We start from the raw sequence: 21,954 nt of genomic DNA on the forward strand, positions 1-21,954 counted from the left end.
CATGCTAGAGAACATTGTAGAGATGTTATGTTTACCTACATCAAGACCCATCAAAGTTGAATCATGCATTAGGCGAGCATTATATCAACCCAAATTTGCAACATGAATAAAAAGGGCACTTAATTTTTTTCCATGCAATATAAAACTTCTTCCTCTTCATTGACAAGGTGTAGTTCATCTTTACCGTTGCATCCATCAATTAAGGTTTTTTTTTTTTTGGGTGCTTGCTTAATTTCTCCTCTAGAAAGGGTTTGGTGCTGCCTCAGAACAGCTTGCACAAATTTGGATTTTAAAAGGCAAGAAAACACATAGTATAGATTTTCTCATACAGACCCAAGAGATCCAAACTCGCCTTAAGCCCTAAAGAGCAAGAAACCAAGGATAGACTTGCTTGCGCGTATCAATTATGCCTTCCAATTGGCATTAGCAATATGCCTGATCCATTGTCTTCAAGAAAAGTGTCTCAGCTTACAATTGCGCCACTTGAAAACTCAATAGTATCGTTCGGAAAAGAGCAAGAGAGAGGAAATATTCTGCCTAAAACTTGGGAAAATTAGTACAGAATTTCAAACAAAAAAAAGGCTCAAACTTCTAGAATTTCCTCTTTGAAAAAGCATAGAAAGGAATGGGAAAATTATTTTTTCCACACTGTCCCTGAATATAGGGCAACAATGAGATAACACTATTGATCTTAAAGCTGATTCAAAATGAAAAGGTGCTTGACCTCTTGGAGTACTGTTACAGGAAAGACTGAATTGGCACCACTCTTGACCTGTTATTTCCCGAAAGATAATAGCGTATCAGTTCGGCCAATCAAACAGCCACAGGTTGAAATGCTCTGATGGAGTGGTCGTTTCCTCTTTCTTTATATAGAAGATCCCAAGCCTCTTTATATAGAAGATCCCAAGCTGACAAGATGGGAGTAGGCTCTCCTCCATGGTGCTTGTTATCGAATATATTTCAACCACCTTGAGACCCTGTGCATGCCGTTCTTTATTTACGGCTCGCTGGGGCGGAATATAATATAATCCACATCATAGTGGAAAAGATCTCCTCGAGACTTTGATACAACTTGATTTTCAGCAAAGCGATACTTAAAAAAGATGATGGCAGTTGATAATTGAGGGTTGACAAGACAACATCATGTATGTATTATTCGAAGAGGAGCCAGGGAACATTTAGTGTACACTTTCTTAGTATCAACTTGGAAGTTTGGTCCGTAACGTTTCAATCTCGCGCCGCAGCTCTACAACCTCAGTCAGAGCATTGGATTTCTTAAGATCTTGCCTTAACCTCTCTGTTTCTTGTTCAAGGGCCCGTATCTTGGCATCTTGATGCTGGCCTGCCAGTGAAAGTGTGCCTATATCCACAGCCTCTGATCGTTCATTTATAGCCAATGCCTGCATAACCAACTCTCTCTCTCTCTCTCTCTCTCTCTCTCTCTCTCTCTCTCTCTTAGGGGATGTGTGTGTGCGCACGCAGACGTGTGAATAAGAAGAGGAAACTGGAGTAACTTTTGTTTCACCCAAGTGTGGTAGATTGGTTATCCCGTTTCCCTCCGGAGTTTCAGGTATTCCATTTCCCTATGGAGCATCAGGTCTGGAGTCCAAGAGTCCGATAGATATTTGAGGTCTCTTGGGATTGTTCCTACAACTTTCAAATCTCTCTTCTTCTTCTTCTGCTTCATCTCTCTCTCTCTCTCTCTCTCTCTCTCTCTCTCTCTCTCTCTCTCTCTCTCTCTCTCTCTCTCTCTCTCTCTCTCTGACTAGAGCCAGACTTCAGAAGGAGGTGCTGTTGGGGGACGTCACTCACAGACAGTCACAGATTGACTTCCGACGCCTGGTGCGGCGGAAGAAGAGGGCTTTTTTGGCTCGACTCGTGCAGGATCTATATCAGCTATTCTTGAGTCAGGACTCGCGTGAGGCGTGGCGGCTCTTTCATGAGCAGTCCCCCCCCCTGCTATTTCCTCCGCAGAGACCTGGGGTCAGTACGCATCATCATTGTACACAGTACCTGGACAGCCGCCCCTCCCCGACCCCCCCCCCCCGATCCATGCCCACACGCATGTGTCTTTTTCACCACTGAGATGGTGAAGAAAGCTATTGACAGGATGAAGACTGGGAGAGCATATGATCATGACGGCCTAGTCGCTGAGCATTTCATGCATGCCAAAGACCTACTAGCAGAGCTTCTAGCAGTTATGTTTAACCTTGCCATGTGTGAGGGCCTACCGGACACTTGGAGCCTATCTACGATAGTACCTATCTTCAAATCAGGAGACCCCATGGAGCCTGGGAATTATCGCACTATTATGATTGGGCACACACTGGCACGGTTGTATGCATCCATTCTTGAGCAACAGCTGAGTAGATGGGCAGAGAGGGAGGGAATACGTGCAACTAGGCAGGCAGGATTCAGGAGAGGCTTCTCTACTCTTGACCATATCCTGACACTCAGGGCCATCATCGAGGAAGGCAGATCTCATGGGAAACGGATCTATTGTAGCTTTGTGGACTTCCGCAAAGCTTTCGACACAGTACCCAGAGCTAGACTGATGCGCAGACTACAAGAAATGGGAGTACCCACAGAACTCATTTGGGGGACCATGGCATTGTACAGATCAGTAGTAGGGCATGTACGCACCCCGGAGGGACTTTCTACACCGGTTCACTCCACTATTGGGGTGAAGCAGGGCTGCCCGCTCTCTCCTACTCTTTTCGGTATGTATGTGGATGAGATTTCTGACTACATTGACACCGATGGAGATAAAGGTGCTCAATTGGCAGGGACATGGATTCCACTTTTGTTATATGCTGATGACATAGTGTTGATCTCCGAATCCCCAGAGGGAATGCAACGTCAATTGGATGCTTTGCATACGTTTGCCCACGAAAGTGGTTTGTCTGTCAACCTGGGTAAAACCAAGGTTATGGTGTTTAATACCACCCCACAGTGGATCAGGAGGTCATCAACTAAATTCACATACGGCCAGGAGACTGTGGAGTACACAGACGCTTACACTTACCTTGGAGTGGTTTTTTTAGCGACCTGCATTCTCACTCAGAAGAGCAGCTGAGACCAGACTTACTAGAGCCAACGCAGCATTGGGTAGATTGGAAAGGATGTGTTCGCAGGTTCAGTTTCAGGAGCCCCGGACGAAGCTCTGGCTCTTTGACACCTTGGTGGCTTCAGCATTGCTTTATGGAACTGCGATATGGGGACCTTCACTGGATCACCACGGGAGGCTGGGTCGCACAGACGGTTGGGGGAACATGGAGAAACCTCTCGTCTCTATGATCTCGCGGCTCATTAGAGCCAAGGCATCAGTACCGCGAGCCATTATCCGAGCAGAGCTAGCGGGCCCCCCCACTAGTGGTGGAGGCGCTCACCTGATCAGTCTCCTTCATAAACCGCACATGGGAACTTCCTAGAAACAGATATGCTCGCATAGCACTTGAATCCTCTCGACAATTAGCCATACAAGGAGATACAACATGCTGGTATGGGGAGATGACATCATGGTTTCAGGCACATGGGTTCAGCATCGACAAGCTGCCACCATTCCATTACTCATTGGATGCACCATCTCTCACTCTTACACAGTCAGAGATCACCCAGCTCATCCGCCAAGACCTGACCCAGCTAGACACCAGGAGGACATGGATACAACCAGCACAGGAATTGGGCACGAAGATGGCTTTCTACAAAGACCACCTTCTCCAGCTTACGGAAGATGGTTTTGTGACGAGACCCAAATACATGGATACCCACTTGTCTCATGGGATACGATGTGCTATTGGCCAGTTACGCACATCCTCTCACCAGTTGCGGATTGAAACTGGGAGATACAGCGGACTACTAGCAGAAGACAGGACATGCCCCTTGTGTAACATGGAACCTGAGACATAGCTACACTATACATGCCGCTGCCCCGTCTACTACGAGATACGAAGCCGATTCCACTGCTTGTTCAGAGAGGGTTTTGGACGAGTCATGGGATACGAAGATCAGAGATGTCTGGGTTTGTTCTTGCTCGAGCTGCGCAGACACAGAGATAGCCTGATGAATGGAGAGGCTAGTCGGTCTCAAAGACGGATCACAGACTTTTTCAGAGTAGACACGGGACAGCCGCAAGAGCCACTCCCACAGCAGAGCTCCCCCTCGTCTCACACCAGAGCACACTGATTGACCGAGCGATTGAATTGGGGAAATCCAGGCGCCCGCGACTGCGAAGAACTACACAGCAGCGACGGAGGCTACGACAGAAAATTCGGAGCACGCTGGCCAGGCATGACGACGCCCGGTCAGACTACTAACCATGGAGGAAATTGATGAGATTCGCCAACGACCAATGATAGATCTCTTGTGATTCAACTATCCCAACAAGCAGCCCATTTTTTGCTTAGTTTGTTGCTTGGCTCACATCGACCAACTTAGGACCCCATAGTATATATCTTTGTTTTGTACTGTTGGTAGGTTATTTTGTTACTCTGACTTTGTATCAGATCCACCACTTTGTAACTTTCGGGTCTCATAGGTCCTTATGGCCTTTTGAAGACGTTAATATAACATTTCATTTCATTTCTCTCTCTCTCTCTCTCTCTCTCTCTCTCTCTCTCTCTCTCTCTCTCTCTCTCTCTCTCTCTCTCTCTCTCTCGTGCTGCTCCCTGCCCACGCTGCCCAGCCCCGCCCCGCCCCGCGCGCTGCCCCCCCCCCCCCCGAAACCTGCCACGCCCTCGCATTGCCCTTTGCTCACGCTCCCTCAGCTGCCCACGCACCTCGCGCTGCCCCACCTGCATAGCCCCGCCCACGCGCTGCCCCCCCCACTTGCCACGCCCTCGCACTTCCCCTCCCCTGCCATACCTCCTCCCACGCCCCCACTCGCCCAGCTACCACGCCCACTGCCCTCTGCTGCAACCTGCATTTTCTGCAGCCAGCACCCCCACCCTCGCCCCTGCACTGCAGACAGTCCCGCTGAATTTTGAATTGAATTTTCCTACAGCAGGGATTTTCAGGACTTTTAGGATTTTTTCAAGAATCTGCAAACAGAGTTAAAAAATACTAGACAGACAGAATTTTTCAAAAATCTGCAGACAGACAGCAGGGATTTTCAGGCAAGAAACAAAAAAACCAAGGGAATTCAGAAATCCAGATAGCAGATTTTTTCGATTTTTTTCGGCAAAGGTATGCTTGATGCGGGAGACGATGTATGCGTAGTGTGGATGCATATGTGCGCTTAGTGGCTCTTTTCCGGACGGCGATTAAGCATGAGGAAGTTGAATGATAAAGCCGACCCCCTAGAGGATGCCATTCAAAAGTGCAAAGAGGAAATGACGGAGACTATTACCAAGATGAACCGCAATCTATTGGGCACAATAAAAATGCTCGAAGGACACGTCCTGATCCAAGAAAGCAAGATAAACCGCTGGAAGACCAAGTGACGACTCAGGATGAAAAGATTGCGTCACTCAAGAAAGATCTCGCCAAAGCACGATCAAGCATCACACTGGAAGAGGGCGAATTGCAACTCTTAGTAATCGAAGAAATCAATACGATCAAGGAGCAAGTACGGGCCATCAAAGAGGGAGAAGAGCAACACAAAGAGATGACTTCTTGGGTGGATGTTCTTACAAAAACTCAGCAGAAGGCGGATGAGGCCGAGAAATGGATCGAGGTGGCCAAGAAAGGAAAAGGCAAGGAGATAACGTCCACGTCCAAACCCACTATCATTAATCAGACACTAGAGGAGGAGCAAAGAAGACGTGTGCGCGCTTTACATGTGAGAATTTGCGGTCTTAAAGACAAAGGCAATGTGGACGAAGAGGTAAAAGAACTCATGGCCTTGATGGGGGTTCATGAGCCGACGCACACAAGAGCCTGGAGAGTGGGCAACATAAAGAAAAATGGAAGCAGTGGGAAAACCTCAAAAGAAAGGGCACTCATCCTCCGTTTTCCCTCCATGGAAGCGAAGAAGTCCTTGAAGAAAAGGCCCCGTGACAGCACCAAATATTCCACATTGTGTGATAGTCTGGGCAGGCCCGTCTCTACAACATCTAGCTCTCTCAGCATCTCCTCTGAAGTATCATAAAACAGTGTCTGGTGATGGGCAGTCCCAGCATTGAAGTCCCCTAGAATGATAATGTCACCATCTCTAGGGAACTCCCATATGTCATCATCCAAAATAGAAAAAGGGGACTGTCCTCTGGGAAAAGGCAATCTTGCCTTTTCCCCTTGCCGCTCTAATCTCCGGCATTACTTCCTGCATATGAGCAATCTGCGAGAGGGTAAGATCATCCCCAAGAAAAATGCCCGTCTCTTTAAGAGTTTTTTTAAAATTTTTTATTTAATGATGAGCGATAGAATCTTGCTTTTTATCTCTCTCATTGAGAGAGAGAGAGAGAATTTGCTTTTGCTTTCAGAAACTCTCTGTGAGAGAGGGAAAAGAGCTTTTGCTTTCAGGGCTTTGATTTTGAAGCTTTTGGGGCTCTGCTTTTGGGCATCCCTTGTAACTTAAATAAGTGATTTGGGCATTCACTTCTCATAGCATTTGGACGCAGAGTCTGAGAGTGAATCCCGACCCACTCTCTTGTACTTTGAACTGATTAATATAAAAAGAAATACCGAAAGGGGCGCTAGTCTTTGGGGCCTATATCTCTAGGCACGGAACTCCGCCGGGCCAGGGTACATCTATTGTGATCTTTGACTTGTGGGCGACACCTGATAGACATGAGCACCGCACATGGACTGGCCATCTTGAATGGCCTACAGAGGTTTCCTGCTTCGGCAGGCTTCACATGCTTCCCACACAGACATGGAGCCAGCACAGTGGACTATGTCATGGCACAACCGAGCCTCATCTCTAGTATCCAGGACCTCACGGTTGGACCCAGACCTGTTGGTGTGGCAGTGGATCATGCTCTTGTTTTGCTGACCATTTCTTTTCAGTTTAGTGTAGCACACAGGCTACGAGCAACAGCCCCTACTCGCTACACCTTCACGCGGGAGACGGACTCTGTATACATAGATGGGATCTACAGACGCCTGTGCACAGAGGAGCCAGGGCGACCTCTGGAGGAGCTTACTACTATACTGACACAGACACTACATGATGCAGCAGCAGAGGCATACCCACATACCCAGCCTAAGCAGAGACGCCGTTCGGGAAGCATGCCCCAGAACAGTTGGTATGATGAGGAATGCTGGGACACTAGAGCTAGACTTCAGAGGAAGGTGCTTTTGGGGGACATCACTCACAGGTAGTCACAGATTGACTTCTGACGCCTAGTGCGGCAGAAGAAGAGGGCATTTTTGGCTCGCCTAGAGCAGGATCTATACCAGCTATTCTTGAGTCAGGACTCATGTGAGGCGTGGAGGCTCGTTCATGAGCACCCCCCCCCCCCCGCCCCCCTGCCATTACTTCTACAGAGGCTTGGGGCCAGTATGCATCATCTTTGTACACAATTCCTGAGCAGCCCCCGCTTCGCGACCCCCCCGATCCATGCCCACACACGTGTTTTTTTCACCGCTGAGATGATGAGGAAGGCCATTGACAAGATGAGGACTGGGAGAGCATATGATCATGATGGCTTAGTGGCTGAGCATATCATGCATGCCAGAGATTTACTAGCAGAGCTTCTAGCAATTATGTTTAACCGTGCCATGTGTGAGGGCTTGCCTTATACTTGGAGCCTATCTACTATTGTACCTATCTTCAAGTCGGGAGACCCTATGGAGCCTGGGAACTATCGCACTATCATGATTGGACACACATTGGCACGGTTGTACGCATCTATTGTTGAGCAGCAGCAGAGTAGATGGGCAGAGGAGGGGGGGATATGCGCAGCCGGGCAGGCAGGTTTCAGGAGGGGTTTTTCTACTCTTGACCATATCTTGACACTCAGAGCCATCATTGAGGAGGGCACATCGCGTGGGAGATGGATCTATTGCAGCTTTGTGGATCTCCGCAAAGCATTTGACACAGTGCCCAGAGCTAGATTGATGCGCAGATTACAGCAGATGGGAGTACCCACAAAGCTCATTGGGGGGTCATGGCATTATACAGGTCAGTAGTGGGGCATGTACGCACCCCAGAGGGTCTATCCACACCGGTTTACTCCACTATTGGGGTGAAGCAAGGCTGCCCGCTCTCTCCTACTCTATTTGGTATGTATGTAGATGAGGTTTCTGACTACATTGAGAGAGATGGTAATAGAGGTGCATAGCTGGCAGGGACATAGATTCCACTATTGCTATATGATGATGATATTGTTTTGATCTCTGACTCTCCGGAGGGGATGCAACGTCACTTGGATGCTTTGCATAGGTTTGCCCAAGAAAGTGGTTTGTCCATAACCTTGGTAAAACCAAGGTCATGGTATTTAATACCACCCCACAGTGGATCAGGAGGTCAACGCCCGCCTTCACATACGACGGGGAGAAGGTGGAGTATACAGATGCTTACACTTACCTTGGAGTGGTTTTTAGTGGGCCAGCATTTTCATTGAGGAGGGCAGCAGAGACTAGATTGACCAGAGCCCATGCAGCATTGGGTAGATTGGAAAGGATGTGTTCACAGGTTCAATTTCAGGAGCCTCGGACGAAGCTCTGGCTCTTTGACACTTCGGTGGCTTCTGCATTGCTTTATGGAGCTGAGATTTGGGGACCTTCACTGGACCATCACGGGAGGACAGGCCGCAGTGATGGATGGGGGGACATGGAGAAGCCTCTGGTCTCTATGATCTCGCGGCTCATTAGGGCCAAGGTTTCAGTACCACGTGCTATTATACGAGCAGAGCTAGCTGCCCCCCCACTGGTAGTTGAGGCGCTCACCAGATCTGTCTCCTTCATACACCGCATGTGGGAACTTCCCAGAGACAGATATACACGCCTTGCACTTGAGTCCTCTTGACAGTTAGCCATGCAAGGAGATACAACATGCTGGTATGGGGAGATGACATCATGGTTTCAGGCGCATGGGTTCAGCATAGACAGAATGCCTCCTTTCCAGTACTCACTGGATGCGCCCTCTCTAACTCTTACACAACCCGAGATCACCAGGCTCATTCGCCAGGATTTGACTCAGCTAGACCAAGAGGACATGGATACAGCCAGTACAGGAGCTGGGCACGAAGATGGCTTTCTACAGAGAGCATCTCCTCCAGCTTACGGAGGATGGTTTTGTGACGAGGCCCAGATACATGGACACCCACCTGTCTCATGGGATACGATGTACTATTGGCCAGATACGCACATCTTCACACCAGCTGCGGATCGAGACTGGGAGATACAGCGGAATACCAACAGAGGCCAGGACATGTCCCCCTGTGTGACATCGAGCCTGAGACAGAGTTGCACTACACATGCCACTGCCCCGTCTACTACGCGATACGAGGCCGCTTCGATTGCTTGTTCAGAGAGGGCTTTGGACCATTCCCTAGAGTCATGCGGTACGAGGATCAGAGATGCCTGGGTTTGTTTTTGCTCGAGCTACGCAGACACAGAGAGAGCCTGATGAGAGGAGAGGCTAGCCAGTCTCAGAGACAGGTCACAGACTTCTTTAGAGCTGCCACTGGACACCCGGAGGAGTTACTACCACAGCAGAGCTCATCGCTTTACACCATAGGCATACCGAGCGACCGAGCGACTGAGCTGGGGAGATCCAGACGCCCACGACTGCGGAGGACTACACAGCATCGACAGAGGCTACATCAGAGGATTCGGGTCACTTTGGCTCGACATGCACGACGCCCGGTCAGACTACTGACCATGGAGGAGATTGATGAGATCCACCAGCGACCGATGTTGGATCTCTTGTGATCTAGCTATCCCAGCTAGCTGTTTAGCTACTTAGTCCACACCCAGCAGTCTAGGATTCCATAGTATTTTATTTTGTTATTTTGTCATTCTGTCATTTTGTCATCTTGTTACTCTGACTTTGTATCAGATCCACCACATTGTAACTTTCTGGTCTCATAGGTCACTTTGGCCTTTTGAAGACGTTAATATAACATTTCATTTCATCTCTCTCTCTATCTCTCTCTCTCTCTCTCTCTCTCTCTCTCTCTCTCTCTCTCTCTCTCTCTCTCTCTGTGTGTGTGTGTGTGTGTGTGTGTGTGTGTGTGTGTGTGTGTGTGTGAACGTGTGTGAACGTGGGTAAAAATTACAAATAGCCTGAAGGCATTACAAAAGCCTGTAGGCATTAGGGATAACCAGCTGGCTGTGAGAAAACCCCTGGGGATATAACAGGATTACAAAACTGTCAAAGTTGAAGGGCAGAGCATCCGCACCCCCATTTAGACTCCATTCCTTGCCATAATGCTTGCCTGCAATCGTTGGATTTGAGCGAACTCAGCAACCAGAATCTTTTGAACACCTGCCAATGAGAGCGTGCCATCTCAGCCCGGTTTAGGAATCACTGCAGCACCCGATCTGCACCAAGTCAGCAACCATAATTTTAAAGCTACGTGATCTCCACCAGCTCAGCGACCGGAATCTCCTTCAATTGCTTGCAATCACATCGTACCATCTCGAATCTCTTTCAGTTGCTTGCAATCACATGGTGCCATCTGTCACTTGTGCAGTCACCTGCATGCACAATCACCCCTCCCCCCGACTTTGACAGCTTTGTAATGGTCAGTCCATTCCCTACCCCATACGGGAGAAACCATAGTGATGCAGAGAATAAAAGGGACATACATCAAAAACTGGAGGCAAGGGCTGCAGCAGAAACAGGCCACTGTAGAAAAGGCAGCAAAAAACTCCACCAAAGAATCTCCAAAAGCAGACTCCAAATCTCTAAGGCCAACATGCGCACTCCAAGCCAGAAACGTCAGCTCCACCACATAGCAGCCATGCATCAACATGATCCGGTGACCAAGAGGACAAAGAAGCCTCTCACCATCTGAAGCATCAATCCAGAGCTATGGCAAATGGAACCTGCAAATGAAGATCCGGACTTCGGGGCAAAAAACAGCAAACGAGGCTAAGACTGTTAGAGTTCAGGCATCTCTCTTGGTTCCTCCAGTCGGTCCCAGCTTCTCCCATGGACGGGTGCTAGGGAGTGAGGGCTGTTTTGTGGTCGTGCCCGGCCAGTGTGAGGTAGGTTTCTCATGTCAGGTTGTGTCTAGCCATGTTTAGCCTTGGGTTTTGGCTTGGTTCCATGGCCATCTGTGCTCTTGCGGGCTGGGAATATTATTCCCCAGCCTTGTGATATTTTTCCCATGTGCACCCATGGACACCAAGTGCCTCCTTTCCACTCTTTCCCTATTTTCCCCATTTATCGAAGTCGTGGAGGCTGAGGGCTGGGTCGGGCAGCCAGCCTTCTGGAATACATATGCAGCAGGGGAGGTCACCTTCTCAGTCAATGCATTTTAGCCCGTCAAGGGTGCCCTCCCTTGGGCACCCCAGGGGGCAGCCCTTTGAGGCCAGCAGGCAGCCAGTGGGCAGAGGGGTAACGTTTTCATAAGTAGCATTCATGTGTGCAGTTGTGTGTTAATTTGTACATTTCATTATTAGCCTAGGAACTTTTAAAAGTTGATGTTGAATGGTTTTTAAGTTATTAAGTAAGTGTGCCACTTAGCACATTTACCCATGCAAGTGACTCTCTTTCTTGCTCTCACCCTCCCTCATTGTCACAAACGGGAGCGCATAACAATATAAAATATACTCGGATAAATAGAATTTATCACTTAATACTGAAGCCAAAGGATATAGAGAGAAATAAATAGAGAGAGAGAGTGAGAAGATCGACACAATACTGGGGACAGAAGATGGGCTGGTCCCCCCCCTTAAAGAGAATTCTTTATTAGGGAGAATCTTTTTACAAGCACAAGAACCGGAGAAAACCTCTCCGTTCTAATTCTCTGACTCGATGGTCGTTCCTTCCTGTAAGGGAAATCCGAGAGACGAGCTCTCAATCCTTTTTCCGTCTGTACTCGGAGTCGAGACTCCGCAGACAATTTCCGAATTCTGTTCCTGGAATTCCCAAGCGTAGGCCTTCTTGCTTCTCCTTCGCGATGAAGTACCTGCAAACACACACGCAAACAAGCGACAACAATTCGTATGACGAATCCACAATAGATACCTGGCGCTCTTGCGTGGGAAAAGCGATTTCCGTGCTTTGTAGTTTCGCGATCTCTTGCGTTATCTGGCGGCAGAGTCTTCTCTTGCTGACGTTGGTAACTCCTTTTTTAGTGAGGGCATGTGGTGCTTTTATAGCTCCTTGGCCACGGCACGAATAGTTGCTCGCGTAGAGATCGCGGCCATTTTTTTTTTCCCCTATTCTACCCAAAAATAGGGAGAGAGAATTCGCTAGCTGGTTTTGTTGCTTTATTTTCTAAGTGGCTGCCCACTTATTAAGTGGACGGTCGGCATATTTTAAAATTGGTCTGAACCTATCCAAAAACTCAATAAAACCTTATAAGTTTAAAACAATGCTTTTCGCAATACTTCCCAAGCGTCCCTAGATGCAACCACGTGCACAAATGCAATGCAGACATAGATTCCTCGTGGAAAAGCATTTGTTCTTCCCGGAAAACTCGTTAAAATATTCCGCTTTTTAAGAAAAGCTTCTCAAAACCCATCTTTATTCTTGTGCTTGCGTCTTTACGCATATTCCTCTTTCCAGTTCGGATTTCCTCTCGACTATGGATATCCCCTTTCCGATGCACCCGTCACCCACCTTGTGATGCATCAGGAATACCCATCACCTAGTCCTTTCCTATCGAACTTACGGTACAATCCCCTTCACGATGCTCTATGTCACCCATCCTATGACGCATCAGAGATGTCCGTTCCCGGATGGTCAGATACTTCTTACTGATGATCCATGTCACCCATCCGTTGTGACGCATCAAAAGTACCCGTTCCTGGTGGCCTTACAAATATTCCCTTTCACAGTGCTCCTGTCATTACTTTGAATGACGCACTAGGGATACTTTGTACTCGGATGTCTCCAGTGAGAAAAACCCTCTCACTTAAAATTCCAATAATTCATTTAGAATTATTTTCTTGGTGTTCCAAGCGAGAGAACCCTCTCACTTATAAATCCAATAATTCATTCAGAATTATTTTTTTGTCAAATAAAGCCAATTTAGCAACATCCCTCTCACTTATAAACAATTGTCCTCAACTGTAGAGGTCCAACTAAACTGTCGGGGAGAAACCGGAAAAAAATTCCAAATCTTGCTCAATGGTGAGTTGAGCTGGTCCTTTCTAAGTAGAGAACTTAAAAAGTAAATTAAACAAAAAAATTCATAATTCAATACTTACCTTACCAATTCATGTCCCTCCTCTTGTACCTCGGATATCCTTCACCATTCATCAAACTTACGAGCCATGTAAGAATCAAAAGAAGAAGGAATGGTCGTGGTGGAATGAAGTGACCTCGGAGTGCACCTTGTTGGCCGCAGGAGGCTCTCGTGCATGGGCATGCAAGTTATGCTCTTACACGCTGAAAGGGGGGCATGACAAAGTGAGGGCACACTTTCTTTGAATGTCGGGACATGAGGTGAAATTTTGCACCAACGTAAGCGTCGAGAAGAGGAAGGAGCTTGAGGAAAAGGATCGATAAATCCAAGCCCGCACGCAAATATATCGACCCGAAGACCCTCATTTTCCCTACTTCTTCTCTACCCAATGTCGATGCCGGTAGATCTTCATCGGGTCCGATTCGTCCCTTGCCACCTCTTGGGACCCAAACAAGAAGGAAGAGGGTGGCCACCGTGGCCCAATTCTTCTATCACGACCATATCCCATTTGTCAAGGCGAGGTATGTTTTATCAATCTTCTCTCTCATTTCTTCCGTTATTGTCATTTCCGCCTTTTTGATACTAACCTCTTCTATGTGTGATCGAAATAGGTCGGAGTATTGGAAAGTTATGGTGCAACGGATAGAAGAGTATGGCACCGGCTATGTGCCGCCATCTTCAGAGCCTCTCCGAACCACTTTGCTCGATCGAGAGAAGGCGATCGTGGAGCAGACAACACTCAATATTCAACGGCTTTGGGCAAAACATGGCGTTTCCCTCATTGCCGACGGGTGGAGCGATACAAGGAAAAGATCTATCCATGGCCTCGTCGCATACTCGAGTGGAGAGATGTACTTTGTGCACTCTCATGATGCCATTGAGAGTGGCAAGTCCACCGATGTCCTCTCTGCAGAGTGGACAACGGCCATAGAAATTAATGGTGAGCAACACGTGGTGGCCTTTGTCACAGATGGAGAGGCATCAAACAGGGCAGCAACAGCTATTGTACAAGGCCGCTATCCGCATGTTACAGTGTGGTTTTGCATGGCACACTGCTTGAACAACCTTCTAAAAGACATGCACAAGCTAGACTGGATCACTCCAGTCATTGCTGATGCAATGAAGATTGTTACTTTCATCAACAATCGCAACTTGGTTCGGAGTGAGTACCGCAAGAGTTCAGGCGGCAAAGTGCTTCTAAAGTATTCAGACACCCGCTTCGCATTTAACTTTCTTCTTGTGCGCAGGCTGTCTGAATGTCAAAATGCGGTCCGACAGGTCTTCATCAGTGATGAGTTGACCAACTCTCCCTATGCAAAGACAGTTGTAGAGATTTTGTGCAAGGATCAGGCAGAGGATCTTGAGTTCTGGAAGGAGCTAGAGAGTCTAGACGCATAGGTAAAACCCTGTGGTTCATTTGCTTCGAGTTCTGGATGGCATAGACCCTTGCATTGGCAAGGTTTATGAGGCACTGGACCGCATGATCGAGCGGCTTGCACAGCTTGAGCCAAAAGCAAGCGATATGAGGAGATCCATGCGCTTTGCAACTCGAGGTGAAATTCATATGCCTCTCCTTTACACGGGGTAGCATACATGGTGGATCCAGAGTTCCAAGGTGCAGGGCAAGAGACAGATAGAGAAGTCATGACTCATGAACCAATTTACAGAGATCTTAAACAAGATGGTTCTAGGTAGAGATGGGCGACACATTGTCAAAGATCAGTTGAGACAGTACAAAGAGATGCTGGGTCATTTGGCAATCCAGATGCTCAAATTGATCGTAGGAAGATAGGTTCAATGCTATGGTGGGAGGACTATGGCTATGACGGCCCTGAGCTTCAGAGATTGGCGATCCGTATTCTCAGTCAGTCAGTTAGTACCTCATGCTTGGAGCAATTGTGGAGTACCTTTAGCCATATTGCTTCCAAGAAGAGGAATCGGCTTGAAGTGGAGAAGGCAAATGATCTTGTCTTTGTCAGCGCAAATTTGAAAATGCTTTGCAAGAGTACAAGTACACAAACAGATCCTTTTACACAGTGGGAGATGGAGCAAGAGGCTCCTCAGACAGGTGGAGATGCAAAGCCACCCACACCAAGTACTTCATCCATAGCTAAGATCGATGGGCCTAGAGCTCGATGATGAGGAATGGGAGGATGTCCATGATGTATAGCCTGCTACTACGAATTGGGAGGCCTCTGAGGCTAGTGGCTCTTAAGTCTTGAGTCTTGAGTCTTGAGACTTGAGAGTTGAGGTTTGCGACTTTAGAACTTCCATTATCCTTACTTTTTTGTATGGTTGCTTGCAACCTTGCCCTCTCTGTAGCATCTTGATTCTTTATGGTATTTGTCACTTTTAGTCTTTTGGTATTGTGGTCACTCGTTTGGCCCCCTTGTAGTCTCATTATGGTATATGTCATCGTTGGTTTTTTTTTAGCGCCTTGGCGGGCCTTGTTAGCCAAAATCAAGCGAAAAGTGTTATCTCTGACTTCTACTCTTGCAATTATTTGAGAGCTCTAATCTGTAACTACATGTGTTATTGTGTATGGGTATTGTGTTTGTTCAATGTTGTGTATGTACCATCATCCATGGCCGCGGCGCTGCACATCCCAATCAAATCATAATAAGGTTGTATGGTCTTCAAATTGTGTTTTTTGTGGGTATTAGAGTCAAAGGACTCTAGTATTGGTTGTATTCAAACACATAACGCTAAAAATAGCATTATTTGGGTGTTTTTTAAGCCTCCTTTTCCACGTCGGACCCCGTTCTGTAGGGAGGCCCGTCGTCGTTCCCGTTCCGTGTACCGGGTAACTATGTTCTACACGTCAAGCCATTGCCACTCTGAGTTGGTTCACACTGACCTTAGTGGACCTATGCAGACTCCCTCCCTTGGCAAAGCTCTCTATTTCATGTTGTTGGTGGACAATTTCAACCCCTTTACTTGGGTGAATTTTCTACAGCATGAGACATTTGGTCTCTTCAAGAATTGGCGTGCTCTTGTGGAGAAGGAGAGCAATGAAGACTTGAAGACGATTCGATCGAAGAATGGTGGGGAGTTTACCTCTAAAGCATTCATTCAGTTTTGTGTGGACCATGGCATCAAGCAAGAGCTTGCGAATACTAGATCGCCCTCAAAGAATGGAGTTGTGGAGCGAAAGAATAGGACAGCGGTTGAGATGGCGCGGACTATACTTGAGCATGGAGACCTACCAAAGTCTTTATGGGCGAGGCAATTGCAACGGTAGTTCATACCATAAACCGATCTTTGATCTTTTCAGTTCCGAAGAAGACCCCGTTTGAGGCTTACTTTGGTAGAAAGCTTGATATCTCTCATTTGTGGATATTTAGGAGCGATGCATGTGTCCATGTACCGAAGGAGCATAGGGTGAAGTTTGATCCCAAGTCTAGAAAAAAAAATTGTCAACTACAATACTGTTTCCGAAGGATATCAACTTTATGATCCACTAAAGAAGGATGTTGTACTCAGTCGTGATGTCGTTTTCGACGAGTTTATTCCTTCAAAGGGGCTTCCGCTCCTAAGTCTTCCAAGACGACTCTAAATTTGCCAATACTTGGAGATCCAGATGATGATTTTCCTCTTGAAATTGATGAACCCTCTTCTCCTATTCCTGTCCCTCAGGCTACGAAGGAGAATGCACCCAATCTAGATGATGCGGATGACAGTGGTTCTCACCATAGTGCAGAGATAGAGCCAGATGTACCAATAGCTCCTCCCACGGGAAGCAAGTCAGACAAGTAATCAAAGTGGCTGTTGGAGACCTTGTGAGATGCAATGACTTCAGATTTTCCACCAAATTGACATGATGCCGGTACGACACGACGTTCTCAACAGCTTCGTTTTGCTAAGACAGATAGGACTTTATTACAAGTGAACTACACTTTGATGTCGACAATGATCTAGGACAAAGACCCTCTGACACTTGAGGAAGCACTTTCAAAGTGATCGGTGTCAAATGGGTCTACAAGACCAAGTACAAATCTGATGGTTCTTTGGATAAGCACACAAGGCACGACTCGTTGCCAAGGGCTTCTCTCAAAGATAGGGTGTGGACTATGACGAGACCTTTGCACCGACTCCAAGGATGGCGACCATTCAAGCAGCTTTTACCCTTACTACCTTTTTCGGGTGGCCCGTTTTTCAAATGGATGTAGTTTCGGCTTTTTCCAACGACGAGTTGTAGAAGGAGGTGTAAGTGGAGCAACCTCCACGGATCTTGGATCCAGATTTCAGTAGCATGGTTTGTAGGTTGTTGAAGGCTCTCTATGGCCTAAAGCAAGCCCGTGAAGCGTGGTACCAGAAGATAGACTCTTTCTTCCTACGATACTCCTTTTGACGTTCTTCTGCAGACCTAGGTTTGTATATTTACAGTGAGGGAGTATTGGTGACTCTTGTTACCCTCTATGTGGACAATCTTGTGATCACAGGTAGACATGTTGAGCACATTAACAGTACTATGGAGACCTTGGCCAAGAAGTTTGAGATTACAAATCTCAACTTGCTTCATTACTTTCTTGGATTGAAGATATGGCAAACGGAGGCATCTTTCTCTCAAGAGCACTGTGTCCAAGAGTTGTTGGAAGCATTTGCTACGACTGAGTGCAAACCTGCCTCATCTCCTATGGATTCCAATCAGAAGTTGTCACAGTATGACCCTCAGATGTAGCAAATGCTACAAAGTATCAAAAACTGGTCGGCTCTCTTACTTCGGTTCTCAACACCTGGTTTGACGTTAGTTGAACAGAGACCTCCAAGTCACATTTGGAGCAAGCTCTTCGAACTCTGTGGTATTTAAAAGCGACCAAGTCATTAGGCATTCACTATGCAGCTCCAAGACTCCAAGATCATTCTACAAGGATGGAGTGATTCAGATTGGGGTGGAGATCCAGATGGATGACGGTCTACTATAGGTTACACCTTTTCTTATGGCTCAGAAACAGCTTCATAGAGCAGTAAGAAATAGCCTACAATTGCCTTATCTTCCATAGCGTACAATCAATACCTACTATCCTCACTCTACCCTGAGCAGCATAGCCCTTGAAAAATCTAAACCTAGAAGGTATTGTGAATAACTCAGAGAGCATGTTCCTCAACGTTAAACATCAACACGGCAAACAAGCTTATTCTACCACAGCAATGGACAACTTAATTCAGAGAGCATGTACCTCATGGTAAACACGGCAAACAAGCTTATTTTACCCAACAATGGACAACTTAAAGCAATGATTAATTCAGCTACATTTTTCAACAGATACCTTTTCTAAGAGTAGTACACGTTGTGTCAAGCTGGAAACCAGCATCTCTTGCTTCTGCATCACTTGAAGTGCACACAGAAGATGAGAAGCCACAAATTCTTGGCAATGTTGCTCTAAGGTCATATGTGGCACCATATCTACGCAGCCCACATGGAAGAAGGGACACTTCACAGGCCTCATTGGACAGACAGTGACACAATGTTTATCCATTTCACTCCGTGTTAGTACCGCTTCGCACCTTTGCTCACAGGACAAGAGTTTGAAAGGGCACTTTGTGTCATGCTCCAGCACATGCAATGCAGAGAAGATGTGACCACAATGCTCATTGCCACATGTGATTGGACGAAATGGGCACATGCTCTTGTGATCCATCAACTCGTGCTCCAAGTCAAATCTCAATCTGCAGACACAGATTCCTCTGACATCCAGATTTCTAAGTAGCACCATGGCCACTTTATCTCGATCACTAGAGACCCATGTCTCCGCAAGCTCCATTTCTTCAGCAAGATCTTCAATTCTGTCTTCTTTGGTTTCATTGTTCATAAGTTTGCTGGAGACCCTGCTGAAAAAGCTTGTATTAGTTTGCACAAACTGATCGAGAAGGTCTTCCGCCATATCCAGAGGAGCCATTTCGGGAATAGGGGGGTGTTGGGCGGTGAGAAAAGAAACCATGTCAGCCTTTACTGTAGCAGCCGCTGAGAGAGAAGATTTGAATGGGTCGCCATAAGTTTTCTCCACACAAGCGGAGGCAAGGGCAAGAAGAAGAGAGCGAGAAAGGAGGCGAACCTGAGCCAGATCCACATTCTCGCATTGCAGAGATCCATTCTCCGATCTGACAGAAAAACGGGTCGGGATGGCTGGAGCCGATTGCATTCTCCCTGCACTTGGGTCGTTCCCACAACCAGGTGGCAGGCGGGGCTCATGAACTGCATCCAGGATCGCGCTTCACGTGCAAGCCCACATCACGTAAAATGTCAGTGCCAATTATATTTTGGGAAAATTCCACTCTAACGGAAATTCCCAAAACACCCCTCAAATTTTGAAGAAAAACCCAAAATACCCCCAATATTTTGTCATCAATTCCCCAAATGCCCTTCAAATTTTCCAAAAATTCCCAAAATACCACTGGTTGTGAGATTAAATTTCTCCAAAGATTAAAAAATTTGTAGCTTTTCATAAGAAGACTGATTGTCTATCAATACAAGATGCTAAATCTAGAAATTGAATTGGTTATGTAGGCTTTGGAGATGAATTGCTTCATTATCTTTAGACATACGCGTTTTTATGGGTGACAAATTACATGCTAAGCACGCAAACACGGATCTCAATTGTCAAAAAGGAATAAAGATTAGAAAATCTTGAACAATCCAACCAAAATAGATGCAAGGGTATTTTGGGAATTTCCACAAAATTAGAGGGGTATTTTGGTAATTTTTCCTTATATTTATGACACACATTTTAATGGTGCACACTCAAGCCTTTACACGCTACGAGAGCGCTCACCAAAACCGTATGCACTATTGCAGCAGCCAATAAGACTGTGCCACTCTTGATTTGGGTCCTAAATTGTAGAGGGCGTGGATCCTTGCTGGCTTCCACGAGGGCACCATTTCTCCCTGTGTTTTGAATGGGGTTTCACTTCGTCCAACTCGCCGTGTTTTATGTTTTCCTCTCTGCCAATCACACACATTGCTTTTTGGTGATTTCAATTGGCAATGTGTAGCTCAAACACTCACCTGTCATTTGAAATTGGGCCGCCTAGTTTCGGACGGGCACCACTTTCATTTGGCAATGTGTAAAGACCCTTGGTTTCATACCCTGAGTAGAAATCCCCCATAGAAGATATCGCCCTTCCTGCAAATGCCTCTGCAAGCTCATCTACAGTTGACCATGTACCCACATTACACAAATGAAAAGTCATCAAACACACCTATAATGCATTCATCATCTTCTAACAAGCCGTTGTTCCTCAAACCTTTTGTACACTGTTTAGATGTTGTCGTTCACCCTGTTTCTAGTCCTTGCACTTTGTAAAAGAGATAGATTCATAGTCTATTAATCCTAGAAAACCTATAGAAAACACCTCCTTTGCATATACATCATGCAATAACTTTTCTCTTCTTTTGCCACTACAATAGTACACGACGACACCTATAATGCATTCATCATCTTCTAACAAGCCGTTGTTCCTCAAAAAAAATTATACACTATTTAGATGTTGTCGTTCACCCTTCCAGTCCTCACACTTTGTAAAAGAGATCGATTCATAGTCTATTAATCCTACAAAACCTATAGAAAACACCTTCTTTGCACATACATCATGCAATAACTTTTCTCTTCTTTTACCACTACAATCTCGCTCTACAATAGTACACGACCAAAACCCCCCATATGTTGGGATCGGAGAGCACACACACAGAGAGCCAACACGAAGAAGGAGATAGACACAGTGTGTGGCGGGGCGGTACTCACACTACAATGTGTAGTTATGAGTATAGTTATTATGAATGAGTAAATGAATGGCTGTACATGGGCGGCTGAACAACGGGCAGCCGGGCACACGGGCCTTTAACCCAACAATCTCCCACTTAAAGGCAGTGTGCCTATAAAGTGGCCAAAGTACAGCAAAAGAAGTCAAGCCATACCCATCAGCGATCTACAGTGTGCAAACCGCTGTGAGGCTAACGACTTCGTGAGTAGATCAGCAGGGTTATCGTCAGTGTGTACCTTGACAAGCTCTATGCGCTTGTCCTCTAGCACCTCTCGTATGAAGTGATACCTCACCTCAATGTGCTTTGTCTTCGCATGGAAGACAGGATTCCGTGCCAACGCTATGGCACTCTGGCTATCACAATGTAGAATCGGAGCATCACAAGCCATACCAAGATCTCCCACTAGTCGTGAGAGCCATACGGCCTCCTTGGCAGCCTCAGTGGCAGCCATATATTCAGCCTCTGTAGTGCTCAAAGCAACGCATGGCTGTAAACGTGATGCCCACGAAACCGGTCCACCTGCAACTGTGAACACATAGCCGCTAGTAGACTTCCTCGAGTCCACTGACCCTGCATAGTCTGAATCTGTATATCCGCAAACAGACATATCCTTCTCACCATAACATAGGGACAACTCTGAAGTCCCTCTCAAGTATCTGAGAATACCTCTCACTGCATCCCAATGACGCTTGCCCGGGTTAGACATGTACCTGCTAACCACACCAACTGCATGAGCAAGATCTGGACGCGTAGCCACCATGGCATACATCAAGGAACCAACAGCTGACGCATAGGGAATCTGAGACATCTCTGTAGTCTCCAAATATGTCTGAGGGCAGTCATCATGGCTGAGTTTTACATATGGAGGCAACGGGGTACTAATGGCCTTCCCCCCTTCCATATGAAAACGCTCAAGCACCCTGTCAATGTACTCTTTCTGACTAA

The 21,954-nt window shown here is 46.8% G+C and overlaps 1 protein-coding gene across 2 annotated transcripts; it reads right to left on the reverse strand.

Annotated features, from left to right (window-relative positions):
• Nucleotides 1-404: 404 nt before the first annotated feature.
• LOC147423396 (uncharacterized) lies at nucleotides 405-19,492 on the reverse strand. 2 transcript variants are annotated; one of them, XM_086500887.1, is made up of 3 exons: nucleotides 19,304-19,452; nucleotides 18,518-19,076; nucleotides 405-1,400 (listed from the first exon to the last, which is right to left on the reverse strand). In XM_086500887.1, exons 1-3 carry the CDS (start codon nucleotides 19,447-19,449, stop codon nucleotides 1,200-1,202), a joined length of 906 nt encoding a protein of 301 aa, XP_086357013.1. In that variant the 5' UTR covers nucleotides 19,450-19,452; the 3' UTR covers nucleotides 405-1,199. The 2 variants fall into 2 exon arrangements, with proteins under 2 accessions (XP_086357013.1, XP_086357012.1); XM_086500886.1 differs by having other exon boundaries at nucleotides 18,518-19,492.
• Between the last annotated feature and the right edge of the window lie 2,462 nt (nucleotides 19,493-21,954).

The sequence above is a fragment of the Adiantum capillus-veneris genome, chromosome 26 (assembly GCF_014529385.1).
Source record: "Adiantum capillus-veneris isolate H3 chromosome 26, ASM1452938v2, whole genome shotgun sequence".
Classification (NCBI taxonomy): domain Eukaryota; kingdom Viridiplantae; phylum Streptophyta; class Polypodiopsida; order Polypodiales; family Pteridaceae; genus Adiantum; species Adiantum capillus-veneris.

What these genes read in the sequence shown, in the direction of transcription:
- LOC147423396 (XM_086500886.1), bottom strand. Translation starts at nt 19,390, where the DNA reads ATGCAATCGGCTCCAGCCATCCCGACCCGTTTTTCTGTCAGATCGGAG. An exon ending in GTGTACTACTCTTAGAAAAG is followed by an intron (nt 1,401 to 18,517) that starts GTATCTGTTGAA and finishes TTGGTTATGCAG; the next exon opens with GCATTGGCTATAAATGAACG.